The 16789-nt window shown below is 44.9% G+C and overlaps 1 protein-coding gene across 1 annotated transcript; it reads right to left on the bottom strand.

Annotated features, from left to right (window-relative positions):
• Positions 1 to 2472: 2472 nt before the first annotated feature.
• LOC128643578 (pre-B-cell leukemia transcription factor 1-like) lies at positions 2473 to 16496 on the bottom strand. Its single transcript, XM_053696418.1, has 2 exons — positions 16309 to 16496; positions 2473 to 2930 (listed from the first exon to the last, which is right to left on the bottom strand). Exons 1-2 carry the CDS (start codon positions 16470 to 16472, stop codon positions 2762 to 2764), a joined length of 333 nt encoding a protein of 110 aa, XP_053552393.1. The 5' UTR covers positions 16473 to 16496; the 3' UTR covers positions 2473 to 2761.
• Positions 16497 to 16789: the final 293 nt, after the last annotated feature.

Below are 16789 nucleotides of genomic sequence, written 5' to 3'. Positions count from 1 at the left end.
GGTTCAGTGGTCAGGTACAAGGTGTGGATCAGGGCAGGAAGAACAGGTTCAGTGGTCAGGTACAAGGTGTGGATCAGGGCAGGAAGAACAGGTTCAGTGGTCAGGTACAAGGTGTGGATCAGGGCAGGCGGCACAGGTTCAGTGGTCAGGTACAAGGTGTGGATCAGGGCAGGCGGCACAGGTTCAGTGGTCAGGTACAAGGTGTGGATCAGGGCAGGCGGCACAGGTTCAGTGGTCAGGTACAAGTTGTGGATCAGGGCAGGCGGCACAGGTTCAGTGGTCTGGTACAGGGTGAGGATCAGGGCAGCTGGCACAGGTTCAGTGGTCTGGTACAGGGTGAGGATCAGGGCAGGCGGCACAGGTTCAGTGGTCAGGTACAGAATGTGGATCAGGGCAGGCAGCACAGGTTCAGTGGTCAGGTACAAGGTGTGGATCAGGGCAGGTAGCTCAGGTTCAGTGGTCTGGCATAGGGCGAGGATCAGGGCAGGCGGCACAGGTTCAGTGGTCTAGTACAGGGTGAGAATCAGGGCAGACGGCACAGGTTCAGTGGTCAGGTACAAGGTGTGGATAATAACTAATGCACAGCACCAACCCACCTGAATTTAGATATTAATGGATTCATAGCGCAATTATAATAGACTACATAAGGAACGCTATAAGAATATCAAATAATTTGTGGGGATTGCCACCTAGTTAGTGCCATTGTTAACTTTTTTGTGTAGGCACAGGTTCAGTGGTCTGGTAAAAGGTGGTGGATCAGGGCAGGTGGCACAGGGTTCAGTGGTTGGTACAGGGTGAGGATCAGGGCAGGTGGCACAGGTTCAGTGGTCTGGTACAGGGTGAGGATCAGGGCAGGTAGCACAGGTTCAGTGGTAAGGTAAAAGGTGTGGATCAGGGCAGGTGGCACAGGTTAAGTGGTCTGGTACAGGGTAAGGATCAGGGCAGGCGGCACAGGTTCAGTGGTCTGGTACAGGGTGAGGATCAGGGCAGGCGGCACAGGTTCAGTGGTCAGGTACAGGGTGTTGATCAGGGCAGGTGGCACAGGTTCAGTGGTCTGGTAGAAGGTGAGGATCGGGGCAGGTGGCACAGGTTCAGTGCTCTGGTACAGAGTGAGGATCGGGGCAGGCGGCACAGGTTCAGTGGTCTCATACATGGTGAGGATCGGGGCAGGTGGCACAGGTTCAGTGGTCTGGTACATGGTGAGGATCGGGGCAGGTGGCACAGGTTCAGTGGTCTGGTACATGGTGAGGATCGGGGCAGGTGGGACAGGTTCAGTGGTCTGGTACATGGTGAGGATCGGGGCAGGTGGCACAGGTTCAGTGGTCTGGTACATGGTGAGGATCGGGGCAGGTGGCACAGGTTCAGTGGTCTGGTACATGGTGAGGATCGGGGCAGGTGGCACAGGTTCAGTGGTCTGGTACAGGGTGAGGATCAGGGCAGGCGGCACAGGTTCAGTGGTCTGGTACAGGGTGAGGATCAGGGCAGGCGGCACAGGTTCAGTGGTCTGGTTCAGGTTGAGGATCAGGGCAGGCGGCACAGGTTCAGTGGTCTGGTACAGGGTGAGGATCAGGGCAGGCGGCACAGGTTCAGTGGTCTGGTACAGGGTGAGGATCAGGGCAGGCGGCACAGGTTCAGTGGTCTGGTACATGGTGAGGATCAGGGCAGGCGGCACAGGTTCAGTGGTCTGGTACAGGGTGAGGATCAGGGCAGGCGGCACAGGTTCAGTGGTCTGGTACAGGTTGAGGATCAGGGCAGGTGGCACGGGTTCAATGGACTGGTACAGGACAAGGATCAGGGCAGGCGGCACGGGTTCAGTGGTCAGGTACAGGGTGAGGATCAGGGCAGGCGGCACAGGTTCAGTGGTCTGGTACATGGTGAGGATCGGGGCAGGTGGCACAGGTTCAGTGGTCTGGTACATGGTGAGGATCGGGGCAGGTGACACAGGTTCAGTGGACTGGTACAGGGTGAGGATCAGGGCAGGCGGCACAGGTTCAGTGGTCTGGTACAGGGTGAGGATCAGGGCAGGCGGCACAGGTTCAGTGGTCAGGTAAAAGGTGTTGATCAGGGCAGGTGGCACAGGTTCAGTGGTCTGGTAGAAGGTGAGGATCGGGGCAGGTGGCACAGGTTCAGTGCTCTGGTACAGAGTGAGGATCGGGGCAGGCGGCACAGGTTCAGTGGTCTCATACATGGTGAGGATCGGGGCAGGTGGCACAGGTTCAGTGGTCTGGTACATGGTGAGGATCGGGGCAGGTGGCACAGGCTCAGTGGTCTGGTACATGGTGAGGATCAGGGCAGGCGGCACAGGTTCAGTGGTCTGGTACATGGTGAGGATCGGGGCAGGTGGCACAGGTTCAGTGGTCTGGTACATGGTGAGGATCGGGGCAGGTGGCACAGGTTCAGTGGACTGGTACAGGACCAGGATCAGGGCAGGCGGCACGGGTTCAGTGGTCAGGTACAGGGGTGCGGGTCTGATACTTGTAGTAACACAAGTTTACATCCTACGTGACCACAATAAGCAGAAGATACATCTAGGGCCACACAGTGACATTTGCCCTGGAATCAAAAAGTGCTTGGTTAACTTGGATTTAGATTGGAGCAGGAGTTTTTCATTAGTTCTCCCCAAGGTAAATAGCCACAGTATGCACATCCTACCATAAAACGACAAACATGTTTGGGGCCAAAAGAGGTCTCGCCAAGAATCTCTAATTAGCCTGAATTTCCATCTGTGAGGAACTGGTGGTTTCCATATCAGTTGTTTTCATCAAAGCCAACAAACAGATAGTTGCACACCCACCTGTGATACCGTGATGGCACATTTCTTGGCAAGTTCTTCTTTGGCTTCCTCACTGGGGTACGGGTTGCTGAGGTGGGAATAAAAATATTCATTGAGGATCTCTGTAGCTTGCTTGTTGAAGTTTCTTCTCTTCCTCCTGAAACAAAAAAATTCAGAGTTCATAACACAACCCCAAGTACCTTCATAGTGAGCAACACATATGTAGCACACATTCCTCCAACACATATGTAGCACACATTCCTCCAACACATATGTAGCACACATTCCTCCAACACATATGTAGCACACATTCCTACAACACATATGTAGCACACATTCCTACAACACATATGTAGCACACATTCTCTACAACACATAGTTAGCACACATTCCTCCAACACACATATGTAGTCACACATTCCTCCAACACATATGTAGCACACATTCCTCCAACACACATAGGTAGCACAGATTCCTCCAACACACATATGTAGCACACATTCCTACAACACATATGTATAGCACACATTCCTCCAACACACATATGTAGCACACATTCCTACAACACATAGTAGCACACATCCTACAACACACATATGTAGCACACATTCCTCCAACACACATATGAGCACACATTCCTCCAACACATATGTAGCACACATTCCTCCAACACATATGTAGCACACATTCCTCCAACACACATATGTAGCACACATTCCTCCAACACATATGTAGCACACATTCCTCCAACACACATATGTAGCACACATTCCGTCCAACACACATAAGTTATGCGACACATTACCTCCAACACACAGTATGTAGCATACATTCCTCCAACACATATGTAGCACACATTCCTCCAACACACATATGTAGCACACATTCCACCAACACATATGTAGCACACATTCCTCCAACACACATATGTAGCACACATTCCACCAACACATATGTAGCACACATTCCTCCAACACACATATGTAGCACTATTTTGTAGCACACATTCTCCAACACATAATGTAGCACACATTCCTCCAACTCACATATGTAGCACACATTCCTCCAACACACATATGTAGCACACATTCCTCCAACACACATATGTAGCACACATTCCTCCAACACATATGTAGCACACATTCCCTCCAACACACATATGTAGTCACACATTCCTCCCAACACATATGTAGCACACATTCCTCCACACACATATGTAGCACACATTCCTCCAACACATATGTAGCACACATTCCTCCAACACACATATGTAGCACACATTCCTCCAACACACATATGTAGCACACATTCCTCCAACACACATATGTAGCACACATTCCTCCAACACATATGTAGCACACATTCCTCCAACACACATATGTAGCACACATTCCCTCCAACCACATATGTAGAACACATTCCTCCAACACACATATGTAGCACACATTCCACCAACACATATGTAGCACACATTCCTCCAACACACATATGTAGCACACATTCCTCCAACACATATGTAGCACACATTCCTCCAACACACATATGTAGCACACATTCCTCCAACACATATGTAGCACACATTCCTCCAACACATATGTAGCACACATTCCTCCAACACATATGTAGCACACATTCCTCCAACACACATATGTAGCACACATTCCTCCAACACATATGTAGCACACATTCCTCCAACACACATATGTAGCACACATTCCTCCAACACACATATGTAGCACACATTCCTCCAACACACATATGTAGCACACATTCCTCCAACACATATGTAGCACACATTCCTCCAACACACATATGTAGCACACATTCCTCCAACACACATATGTAGCACACATTCCTCCAACACACATATGTAGCAACACATTCCTCCAACACACAATGTAGCACACATTCCTCCAACACACATATGTAGCACACGATTCCCTCAACACCAAATTATGTAGCACACATTCCTCCGAACCCATATGTAGCACACATTCCTCCAACACACATATGTAGCACACATTCACTCCAACACATATGTAGCACACATTCCCTCCAACACACATATGTTAGCACACATCTCCACCAACACATATGTAGCACACATTCATCCAACATACATATGTAGCACACATTCCACCAACAACATATGTAGCACACATCTCCCTCCAACACACATATGTAGCACACATTCCTACCAACACATATGTAGCACACATTCCTCCAAACACATATGTAGCACACATTTCTCCAACACACATATGTAGCACACATTCCTCCAACACACATATGTAGCACAGCATTCCTCCCAACACATATGTAGCACACATTCCTCCAACACACACATATGTAGCACACATTCCTCCAACACATATGTAGCACACATTCCTCCAACACACATATGTAGCACACATTCCTCCAACACACATATGTAGCACACATTCCTCGCCACTAGCACATATGTAGCACACATTCCTCCAACACATATGTAGCACACATTCCTCCAACACACATATGTAGCACACATTCCTCCAACACACATATGTAGCACACATTCCTCCAACACATATGTAGCACACATTCCTCAACACACATATGTAGCACACATTCCTCCAACACATATGTAGCACACATTCCTCCAACACACATATGTAGCACACATTCCTCCAACACATATGCAGCACACATTCCTCCAACACACATATGTAGCACACATTCCTCCAACACACATATGTAGCACACATTCCTCCAACACATATGTAGCACACATTCCTCCAACACACATATGTAGCACACATTCCTCCAACACATATGTAGCACACATTCCTCCAACACATATGTAGCACACATTCCACCAACACATATGTAGCACACATTCCTCCAACACACAGATTGTAGCACACATTCCTCCAACACACATATGTAGCACACATTCCTCCAACACATATGTAGCACACATTCCTCCAACACACATATGTAGCACACATTCCTCCAACACATATGTAGCACACAATCCTCCAACACACATATGTAGCACACATTCCTCCAGCACACATATGTAGCACACAATCCTCCAACACATATGTAGCACACATTCCTCCAACACACATATGTAGCACACATTCCTCCAACACACATATGTAGCACACATTCCTCCAACACATATGTAGCACACATTCCTCCAACACACATATGTAGCACACATTCCTCCAACACACATATGTAGCACACATTCCTCCAACACACATATGTAGCACACATTCCTCCAACACACATATGTAGCACACATTCCTCCAACACACATATGTAGCACACATTCCTCCAACACACAAATGTAGCACACATTCCTCCAACACACATATGTAGCACACATTCCTCCAACACACATATGTAGCACACATTCCTCCAACACATATGTAGCACACATTCCTCCAACACATATGTAGCACACATTCCTCCAACACATATGTAGCACACATTCCTCCAACACATATGTAGCACACATTCCTCCAACACATATGTAGCACACATTCCTCCAACACATATGTAGCACACATTCCTCCAACACATATGTAGCACACATTCCTCCAACACACATATGTAGCACACATTCCTCCAACACACATATGTAGCACACATTCCTCCAACACATATGTAGCACACATTCCTCCAACACACATATGTAGCACACATTCCTCCAACACACATATCTTTATATTGATGTGTATATATGCATATGACAGTGCATATATGCATCACCATAACTTATACATATAAACCTCACACAGTGGTACACCGATGTGCATAAATGTATCCCCCTCACACAGCGGTACACTAATGTGCATATATGTATCCCCCTAACACATTGGTACACTGATGTGCATATATGTATCCCCCTAACACAGTGGTACACTAATGTGCATATATGTATCCCCCTAACACAGCGGTACACTAAAGTACATATATGTATCCCTCTAACACAGCGGTACACTAATGTGCATATATGTATCACCCTCACACAGCGGTACATCAATGTGCATATATGTATCCCCCTAACACATTGGTACACTAATGTGAATATATGTATCACCCTCACACACCGGTACATCGAGGTGCATATATGTATCACCCTCACACGGCGGTACATCGAGGTACATATATGTATCACCCTCACACAGCGGTACATCGAGGTGCATATATGTATCACCTTCACACACCGGTACATCGAGGTGCATATATGTATCACCCTCACACGGCGGTACATCGAGGTGCATATATGTATCACCCTCACACACCGGTACATCGAGGTCCATATATGTATCACCCTCACACGGCGGTACATCGAGGTGCATATATGTATCACCCTCACACGGCGGTACATCGAGGTGCATATATGTATCACCTTCACACACCGGTACATCGAGGTGCATATATGTATCACCCTCACACGGCGGTACATCGAGGTGCATATATGTATCACCTTCACACACCGGTACATCGAGGTCCATATATGTATCACCCTCACACGGCGGTACATCGAGGTGCATATATTTATCATAAATAAAAAGAGAGAAGCGCTCAACCTGAGAACGAACAATAGCATAATAGCTTGTTCTATGGCTAGTTACCACCCAAGAAGCAGCCTCTTTTTGCTCAACATGTGCCTTTCACAGAGAAGAACTTTCCTGAAGCATATCATATCTCCCTAATAAAAGGAGAAAGCTGTGGCATTGGCTAAACAGCATCATCCCGGGAGACATGAGGCTTGCATGTAACAACTCATCTGAATTTCAAAAAGCAAGACATTAAACAGAGTAATTATTTATCCTGAAGGACATGAGGCTCTAAACAAAAGGGACATAAATGTACTTTCATATTATGGTCCACCAGCACCATAAACATATATTGGAAGTCAGGGAAGGTACTTCCTGGAAGCTCACCACTAACCACAGTGGAGAAAACTTATAATATAACCCCTTTATTAAATCCTTAACTAGACAATTAAGGTAGGCACCAACAAATAGGAACATCAATGTGGACCTCTGAATATAATGGGCATGTTTACAAAAGTCTCCTGCTCCCAAATAGGCATGCTCACTACACAGAATGGAAAATAAAATTCAATCTGTACTGTCACTTTAAGAGTAAAAATATTGTTAACTTCATAACCCCTACACAGAACCCGCTTTTAGATTGAGGGGACATGTGAGCCAGAGGTAGGAAAACAGAGCTCGTGCATTAATAAAGCTTTATAGAACTTTACGGCAGTAGGAGGATTAAACTGCTGCCACAAAAACAGAAACACGCAGAGTCTCATCTGAGGTTAAATGCATCATCAAAGGAGCTATAGCCCTTTCTGCTAGTCAATCTTTAGATAAAAAATAAACACATCACTAAGATTAGACTTCCTACCTACATGATGAATTAGCTAGCAAAGTCGGCTAGTAGTGGCGCCGGAGACACTCCCCCTGCAATCGAAAGCAGCGTATCATTATCAACAAAATTGCACCCTCGAACAATAACCTCCAACTTATCTGATTCCCGCCATTGACATCAGTCTGCATGCAGAGCAGAAAACTATAAAAGTGACAGCCTTTGTGATACAAGTCTCTCTCAGTAAACAAAATAATATGCCCTTTAAGTCTTTTAGATAATAAAGAGCAAGCTCAATATACCTAAAAAAGAACCATAAAGCTAATATCCATTAGCAAATAAATTATACACATGAGGCATACGGGATTACCCAGATAAGCCCCTGAACGTACCAGAGCCAACACAAAATAATAGGGGATACTAGTATAAAGGAAAGTATTAACCCCTAGTCACAATAGTGCCTGCCTCCTGCTAAAAAAACTAAATTTATGCTTACCTGATTAATTAATTTCTTCTATGGTACGACGAGTCTACGGATTCATCCTTTACTTGTGGGATATTATCCTCCTGCTAACAGGAAGGGGCAAAGAGCACAACTGCAGAGCTGTCTATATAGCTCCTCCCTTAACTCCACCCCCCAGTCATTCGACCGAAGGTACAGGAAGAAAAAGGAGAAACTAAAAGGTGCGCAGAGGTGACTGAAGTTTAAAATAAAAAAATATAATCTGTCTTAAAATGACAGGGCGGGCCGAGGACTCGTCGTACCATAGAAGAAATTAATTTATCAGGTAAGCATAAATGTACTTTTCTTCAATAAGGTACGACGAGTCCACGGATTCATCCTTTACTTGTGGGATACAATACCAAAGCTACAGGACACGGATGAACGGGAGGGACAAGACAGATGGTTAAACAGAAAGCACCACTGCTTGAAGAACTTTTCTCCCAAAAATAGCCTCCGAAGAAGCAAAAGTATCACATTTGTAAAATTTGGAAAAGGTATGGAGCGAAGACCAAGTCGCAGCCTTACAAATCTGTTCAACAGAAGCATTTTTAAAAGCCCATGTGGAAGCCACCGCTCTAGTAGAGTGAGCTGTAATCCTTTTAGGAGGCTGCTGTCCAGCAGTCTCGTATGCCAAACGGATAATGCTCTTCAGCCAAAAAGAAAGAGAGGTAGCCGTAGCTTTTTGACCTCTACGTTTTCCAGAATAGACAACAAACAAAGAAGATGTTTGACGGAAATCTTTGGTTGCTTGCAAGTAAAACTTCAAAGCACGAACCACGTCCAAGTTGTGCAACAGACGCTCCTTCTTAGAGGAAGGATTAGAACACAGAGAAGGAACAACAATTTCCTGATTGATATTCCTATTAGTAACAACCTTAGGAAGGAATCCAGGTTTGGTACGCAAAACCACCTTATCAGCATGGAAAACAAGATAAGGCGAGTCGCATTGCAATGCAGATAGTTCAGAAACTCTTTGAGCCGAAGAGATAGCAACTAAAAAACAGAACTTTCCAAGATAGAAGCTTAATATCTATGGAATGCATAACTTCAAACGGAACCCCTTGAAGAACCGTAAGAACTAAATTCAAACTCCAAGGCGGAGCAACAGGTTTAAACACAGGCTTGATTCTAACTAAAGCCTGACAGAACGACCGAACGTCTGGAACATCTGCCAGACGCTTGTGCAGTAGAATTGATAAAGCAGATATCTGTCCCTTTAAGGAACTAGCTGATAGCCCCTTCTCCAATCCTTCTTGGAGAAAGGACAAAACCCTAGGAATCCTGATCTTACTCCATGAGTAGCCTTTGGATTCGCACCAATAAAGATATTTACGCCATATCTTATGATAAATTTTTCTAGTGACAGGCTTTCGAGCCTGAATCAAGGTATCTATGACCGACTCAGAGAAACCCCGCTTGGATAAAATCAAGCGATTAATCTCCAAGCAGTCAGCCGCAGAGAAACTAGATTTGGATGCTGGAACGGACCTTGAATTAGAAGGTCCTGTCTCAGTGGCAGAGTCCATGGTGGAAGAGATGACATGTCCACCAGGTCTGCATACCAAGTCCTGCGTGGCCACGCAGGTGCTATCAAAATCACAGAAGCTCTCTCCTGTTTGATTCTGGCAATCAAACGAGGAAGGAGAGGAAATGGTGGAAGCACATAAGCCAGGTTGAACGACCAGGGTACTGCTAGAGCATCAGTACTGCCTGACGATCCCTTGACCTGGACCCGTAACAAGGAAGTTTGGCGTTCTGACGAGACGCCATCAGATCCAATTCTGGTGTGCCCCATTGCTGAATCAATTGTGCAAACACCTCCGGATGGAGTTCCCACTCCCCCGGATTAAAAGTCTGACGACTTAGAAAATCCGCTTCCCAGTTCTCCACTCCTGGGATATAGATTGCTGATAGATGGCAAGAGTGAGTCTCTGCCCATCAAATTATTTTGGTAACCTCTATCATCGCTAGAGAACTCTTTGTTCCCCCCTGATGATTGATATATGCTACAGTCGTGATATTGTCCGACTGGAATCTTATGAATCTGGCCGAAGCCAGCTGAGGCCACACCTGAAGCGCGTTGAATGTCGCTCTCAGTTCTAGAATATTTATCGGGAGGAGAGCCTCCTCCTGAGTCCACAAACCCTGTGCTTTCAGGGAATTCCAGACTGCACCCCAGCCCAATAGGCTGGCGTCCGTCGTCACTATGAACCATGCTGGCCTGCGGAAACACATTCCCTGGGACAGATGATCCCGTGACAACCACCCAAGAAGAGAGTCTCTGGTCTCTTGATCCAGATTTATCTGAGGAGATAAATCTGCATAATCCCCATTCCACTGTTTGAACATGCATAGTTGCAGTGGTCTGAGATGCAAGCGAGCAAACGGAACTATGTCCATTGCCGCTACCATTAGTCCGATCACCTCCATACACTGAGCCACTGACGGCTGAGGAATGGAATGAAGAGCTCGGCAGGTGGTTAAAATCTTTGATTTCCTGACCTCCGTCAGAACAATTTTCATGTCCACCGAATCTATCAGAGTTCCCAGGAATGGAACCCTTGTGAGAGGGATAAGTGAACCCTTTTTTACATTCACCTTCCACCCGTGAGATCTTAGAAAAGCCAACACGATGTCCGTGTGAGATTTGGCTAGTTGGTAAGTCTGGGAGCTGTGGCCAAATCGAAGGGAAGAGCCACAAACTGGTAATGCTTGTCCAGAAAGGCGAACCTGAGGAACCGGTGATGATCTTTGTGGATAGGGATGTGTAGATACGCATCCTTTAAGTCCACGGTGGTCATATATTGACCCTCCTGTATCATTGGTAAAATAGTCTGAATGGTCTCCATTTTGAAGGATGGGACTCTGAGGAATTTGTTTAGGATCTTGAGATCTAAAATTGGTCTGAAGGTTCCCTCTTTTTTGGGAACCACAAACAGATTGGAGTAGAACCCCTGCCCCGGTTCTGTTTTCGGAACTGGGCAGATCACTCCCATGGTATATAGGTCTTCTACACAGCGTAAGAACGCCTCTCTTTTTGTCTGGTTTACAGACAATTGAGAAAGGTGGAATCTCCCCCTTGGAGGAGAATCTTTGAAATCTAGAAGATACCCCTGGGTTACGATTTCTAAAGAAAAGGAGTCCTGAACGTCTCTTGCCCAAGCCTGAGCGAAGAGAAAAAGTCTGCCCCCTACTAGATCCGGTCCCGGATCGGGGGCTACCCCTTCATGCTGACTTGGTGGCAGCAGCGGGCTTCTTGGCCTGTTTACCTTTGTTCCAAGTCTGATTAGGTCTCCAGACTGACTTGGATTGAGCAAAATTCCCCTCTTGCTTTGCAGCAGGGGAAGAGGTAGAGGGACCACCTTTGAAGTTTCGAAAGGAACGAAAATTATTTTGTTTGGTCCTCATCTTATTTGTCTTATCCTGAGGAAGGGCATGGCCTTTTCCTCCAGTGATGTCTGAAATGATCTCTGAAATGATCTCTTTCAGTTCAGGCCCGAATAGGGTCTTACCCTTGAAAGGGATGGCTAAAAGCTTAGATTTTGATGACACATCAGCAGACCAGGACTTAAGCCATAACGCTCTACACGCTAAAATGGCAAAACCTGAATTCTTTGCCGCTAATTTAGCCAGTTGAAAAGCGGCATCTGTAATGAAAGAATTAGCTAGCTTGAGAGCCATAATTCTATCCAGAATATCATCTAATGGGGTCTCAACCTGAAGAGCCTCCTCCAGAGCCTCGAACCAAAAAGCAGCTGCAGTAGTTACAGGAACAATGCACGCTATAGGTGGGAGAAGAAAACTCTGATGAACAAATATTTTCTTTAGGAGACCCTCTAATTTTTTATCCATAGGATCTTTGAAAGCACAACTGTCCTCAATAGGTATATAGTTGTACGCTTAGCCAGGGTAGAAATTGCTCCCTCCACCTTAGGGACCGTCTGCCACAAGTCCCGCATGGTGTCTGATATGGGAAACATTTTCTTAAAAGTAGGAGGGGGAGCGAACGGAATACCTGGTCTATCCCACTCTTTAGTAACAATGTCCGAAATCCTCTTAGGGACCGGAAAAACATCAGTGTAAGCAGGGACCTCTAGAAATCTGTCCATTTTACACAATTTCTCTGGAACTACAATAGGGTCACAATCATCCAGAGTCGCTAAAACCTCCCTGAGCAATAAGCGGAGGTGTTCTAGATTAAATTTAAAAGCCGTCATATCTGAGTCTGTCTGAGGGAACTTCTTTCCTGAATCAGAAATCTCTCCCTCAGACAGCAAATCCCTCATCCCTACCTCAGAACATTGTGAGGGTACATCGGATAGGGCTAATAAAGCATCAGAGGGCTCAGCATTTGTTCTCACACCAGACCTACTGCGCTTCCCCTGCAACCCAGGCAGCTTAGATAAAACCTCTGTGAGGGTAGTATTCATAACTGCGGCCATATCTTGCAGGGTAAAAGAATTAGACGCACTAGAAGTACTTGGCGTCGCTTGTGCGGGCGTTAAAGGACCAGTCAACACATTAGATTTGCATAATCAACAAATGCAAGATAACAAGACAATGCAATAGCACTTAGTCTGAACTTCAAATGAGTAGCAGATATTTTTATAACAAATTTCTAAGTTATGTATATTTCCACTCCCCTTGTACCATGTGATAGTAATCAGCCAATCACAAATGCATATACGTATAGTCTGTGAATTCTTGCACATGCTCAGTAGGACCTGGTGACTCAAAAATTGTAAATATAAAAGACTGTGCACATTTGTTTAATGGAAGTAAATTGAAAAGTTGTTTAAAATTAAATGCTGTATCTGAATCATGAAAATTTAATTTAACCTGAGTGTCCCTTTAATGGTTGTGACACTTGGGGAGAATTAGATGGCATAACCTAATTCCCTTCTGACTGAGAATCATCTTGCGACATACTTTTAGTAGCTAAAATATGTTCTTTGCAATTTATTGACCTTTCAGTGCATGAGGGACGCATTCTAAGTGGGGGTTCCACAATGGCTTCTAAACATATTGAACAATGAGTTTCCTCAATGTCAGACATGTTGAACAGGCTAGCTATGACTACAAACAAGCATGAAAACACTTTATTTAGTGAAAAAAACAACAATCTTAAAAAACGGTACTGCACCTTTAAGAGAAAAAAAGCATACACGTTCTGCAAAACTGCTTTAAAATCCACCAAATTTTTCAAATTTTTGATAGCAGGCTCAATATGTGTAGTTAAGTTTGCCCCACAAGAAAATTTAACATTTAACCCTTAATTGTGCAAACCGGATTGAATTAAGGCCTGAATCCGGAAAAAACGCCCCCCGCACCTTGCCACAGCCTGCCCTCAGGGATTGTAAATATGGGGTTAAAGCTTCGATTTGGCCCAAAACATCCACAAGGGCCCTCAGGAGTTGGAGCTTGCTGCTTGCTGAGTGAAAACAACTGTGCATCTGAGGCGCGAAAATAGGCCCCGCCCATCTCACTCGTCTCTACAGCCTCAAAGAACCGCACCAGAGCGGTTTTGAGACCCAAAAAATAAGCCAAGTGTACCCTCAATAAAGTTGCCCAAAAAACGTTATTGCCCACAAAACGTTAACAGTTCTCCCAGTTCAGAAAACATTTGCCCACAAACATTCAAAACTCAGTGTCAACCATTTTTTAATTAGCCCCTTATGCAAGCTTAGTAATGCCTTTCTATAGCTCTTAGGATTACTGCTTACCCTTACCCTCATGGGGATACTGTCAGCCTTTCTGAAATACACAGTCTCTCCAGAAAAAATGACTTTACATACCTCACTGCTATATAGCATGAAAACGTTCCTCACACTGAAGTTTCCTGTACTCCTCAGCCTCTGTGGGAACAGCACTGAATCTTAGTTACAAATGCTAAGATCATCATCCTCCAGGCAGAAGTCTTCATCCATCTGCTGCCTGAGAGTAAATAGTACACACCGGTACCATTTAAAACAAAAAACTCTTGCTTGAAGAAAATAAAAACTAATATTTTCTCACCTCTTTTACTTTACCCTTCCTAGTATTTAGAGTAGGCAAAGAGAATGACTGGGGGGGTGGAGCTAAGGGAGGAGCTATATAGACAGCTCTGCTGTGGTGCTCTTTGCCACTTCCTGTTAGCAGGAGGATAATATCCCACAAGTAAAGGATGAATCCGTGGACTCGTCGTACCTTATAGAAGAAATATATCCTTCTAAGGATATATTATGTCCCAAAGAAAGCTACAGTATATGTCATAAGTGCACAGTCCCCCTATATAGAAGAACAAAAAACACTTACCTGCAATCCAGCCGTCCAGCAGGTGGACAGCCGGTATGAGGAAGTCACTCCTCACATAGACCTTAATGTAAACCTGTCTGGCAGCAGGGCAGCTCATTCGGTTTGAGAGGCGTTCTCCCTCACATGGACCTGTGGAAAAAAAGGAAGACTGAGTAATCTTACTCAGGCTTTCAAGATAGGGCAGAAACAGCTATTTGGGAGGCACAGTGAGGATTATACCCCGCAAGTTCCCAATTGCTTAAAAACCACCACTGCTCTACTGAAGAGACTGACATGGGCTACGGCTAAACACCAGGAAAGAGCAGAAAAAACTTGCTCTGCTTTAAAATAATAAACTCTTGATTGAAGAAGCTTCTTTTCAGACACCTAAAGTTTACCACCTCCTTGCTTTTAACGTAGGCAAAGAGAATGGCTGGGGGTTGTGGTAAGGGAAGTGATATTTAACAGTTTCCTGTGGTGCTCTTTGCCTCCTCCTGCTGGCCAGGAGTGATATTCCCCAACAGTAATTATTGATTATCCGTGGACTCATTGTGTCATCAGAAAGAAAGGGAAATATACATAGACCTGACTCTTGGCAAATATAAGCAAACACATATATTTAAAACTTTATAACATAAACCAAACATAGCTGAGAGTGTCTTAAAAAAATATACATACTTACCAGAAGACACCCATCCACATATAGCAGATAGCAAAACCAGTACTGAAAAATATCAGCAGAGGTAATGGTATAGGAACCCTTGAAAAGATTTCCCATGAGTGAAACCATAAAAATCAACAGGCGATACTCTGTATGTGTATGTATTGGGTACTTGTAAAGCGCGGCCTTAGCATGCTGAGCTATCTGTCCGGCCACATCCCTCTGACAAACTCTGTACTCTGAGAGGAATCAGGCTTCAGAATGCTTAGAAACGCCTATCATAGATGAAATCAAGCACAAATTACTTCACCACCTCCATAGGAGGCAATGTTTGTAAAACTAAATTGTGGGTGTGGTGAGGGGTGTATTTATAGGCATTTTGAGCTTTGGGAAACTTTGCCCCCTCCTGGTAGGATTGTATATCCCATACGTCACTAGCTCATGGACTCTTGCCCCTTACATGCAAGAAATAACTATAATTTTTAATAAGATTAAGCAATGTGATTTTCAATTTATTAATTTTCTACGATTTATAAATTACAATTTTTTTGGGAGCTCTATTGTATTGTATGCATTGCCTTGACATATTGGTAAAAAGGACCCTAAGAGACTCTACACCTCTACTGCTTAGAGTATAAGTTAACACAAACGGAGTTTTAAGGTGTGCATATGATATAAATGTATGATGGCCCTTAAGTACAGTATCTCTTTCTGCAGACTCACCGTGCATCCAGGAATCTAGAGCGAAGGATCATTACGGCCTCACATGTACTTTGCTTGAGCTGCATTTGAATTGAACTGAACTTGCGGTGGATGATACCCACCATGCGCTCAATTTCCTTGGGTGAGATGGGTCGAGTGCGGCTTTGCTCCCTGAGTAGATTCATCACATGGGTGGTGAACTCATTGCAGGCCTGGAAAGAAAGATCAATAGATTAAAAGCCTTCAACATCTGCACATGCGGTAAAGAAACAGAAGACTGAATTATACAAACACAATGTATAATGAGACTTTACGCTAATGCAATCCAAAGACAGTGTTTCAAGAGGTGTGCAGCTGCCCTCATCTTATGACAACAAATGCTGCTCATGTGATGGAACCATTCACATCAAATGCGCTATAAATCAGCAATGAAGTGTCTATAGGGCTAGATAACCCTCCCCATGCCCTGCCCTGTCCCCGTGTGATTTAACCCCCAAACCCC

Source organism: Bombina bombina, unplaced genomic scaffold (assembly GCF_027579735.1).
Source record: "Bombina bombina isolate aBomBom1 unplaced genomic scaffold, aBomBom1.pri scaffold_1596, whole genome shotgun sequence".
In the NCBI taxonomy this organism is placed as follows: domain Eukaryota; kingdom Metazoa; phylum Chordata; class Amphibia; order Anura; family Bombinatoridae; genus Bombina; species Bombina bombina.
This window is presented reverse-complemented; position numbering and strand designations above follow the sequence as displayed.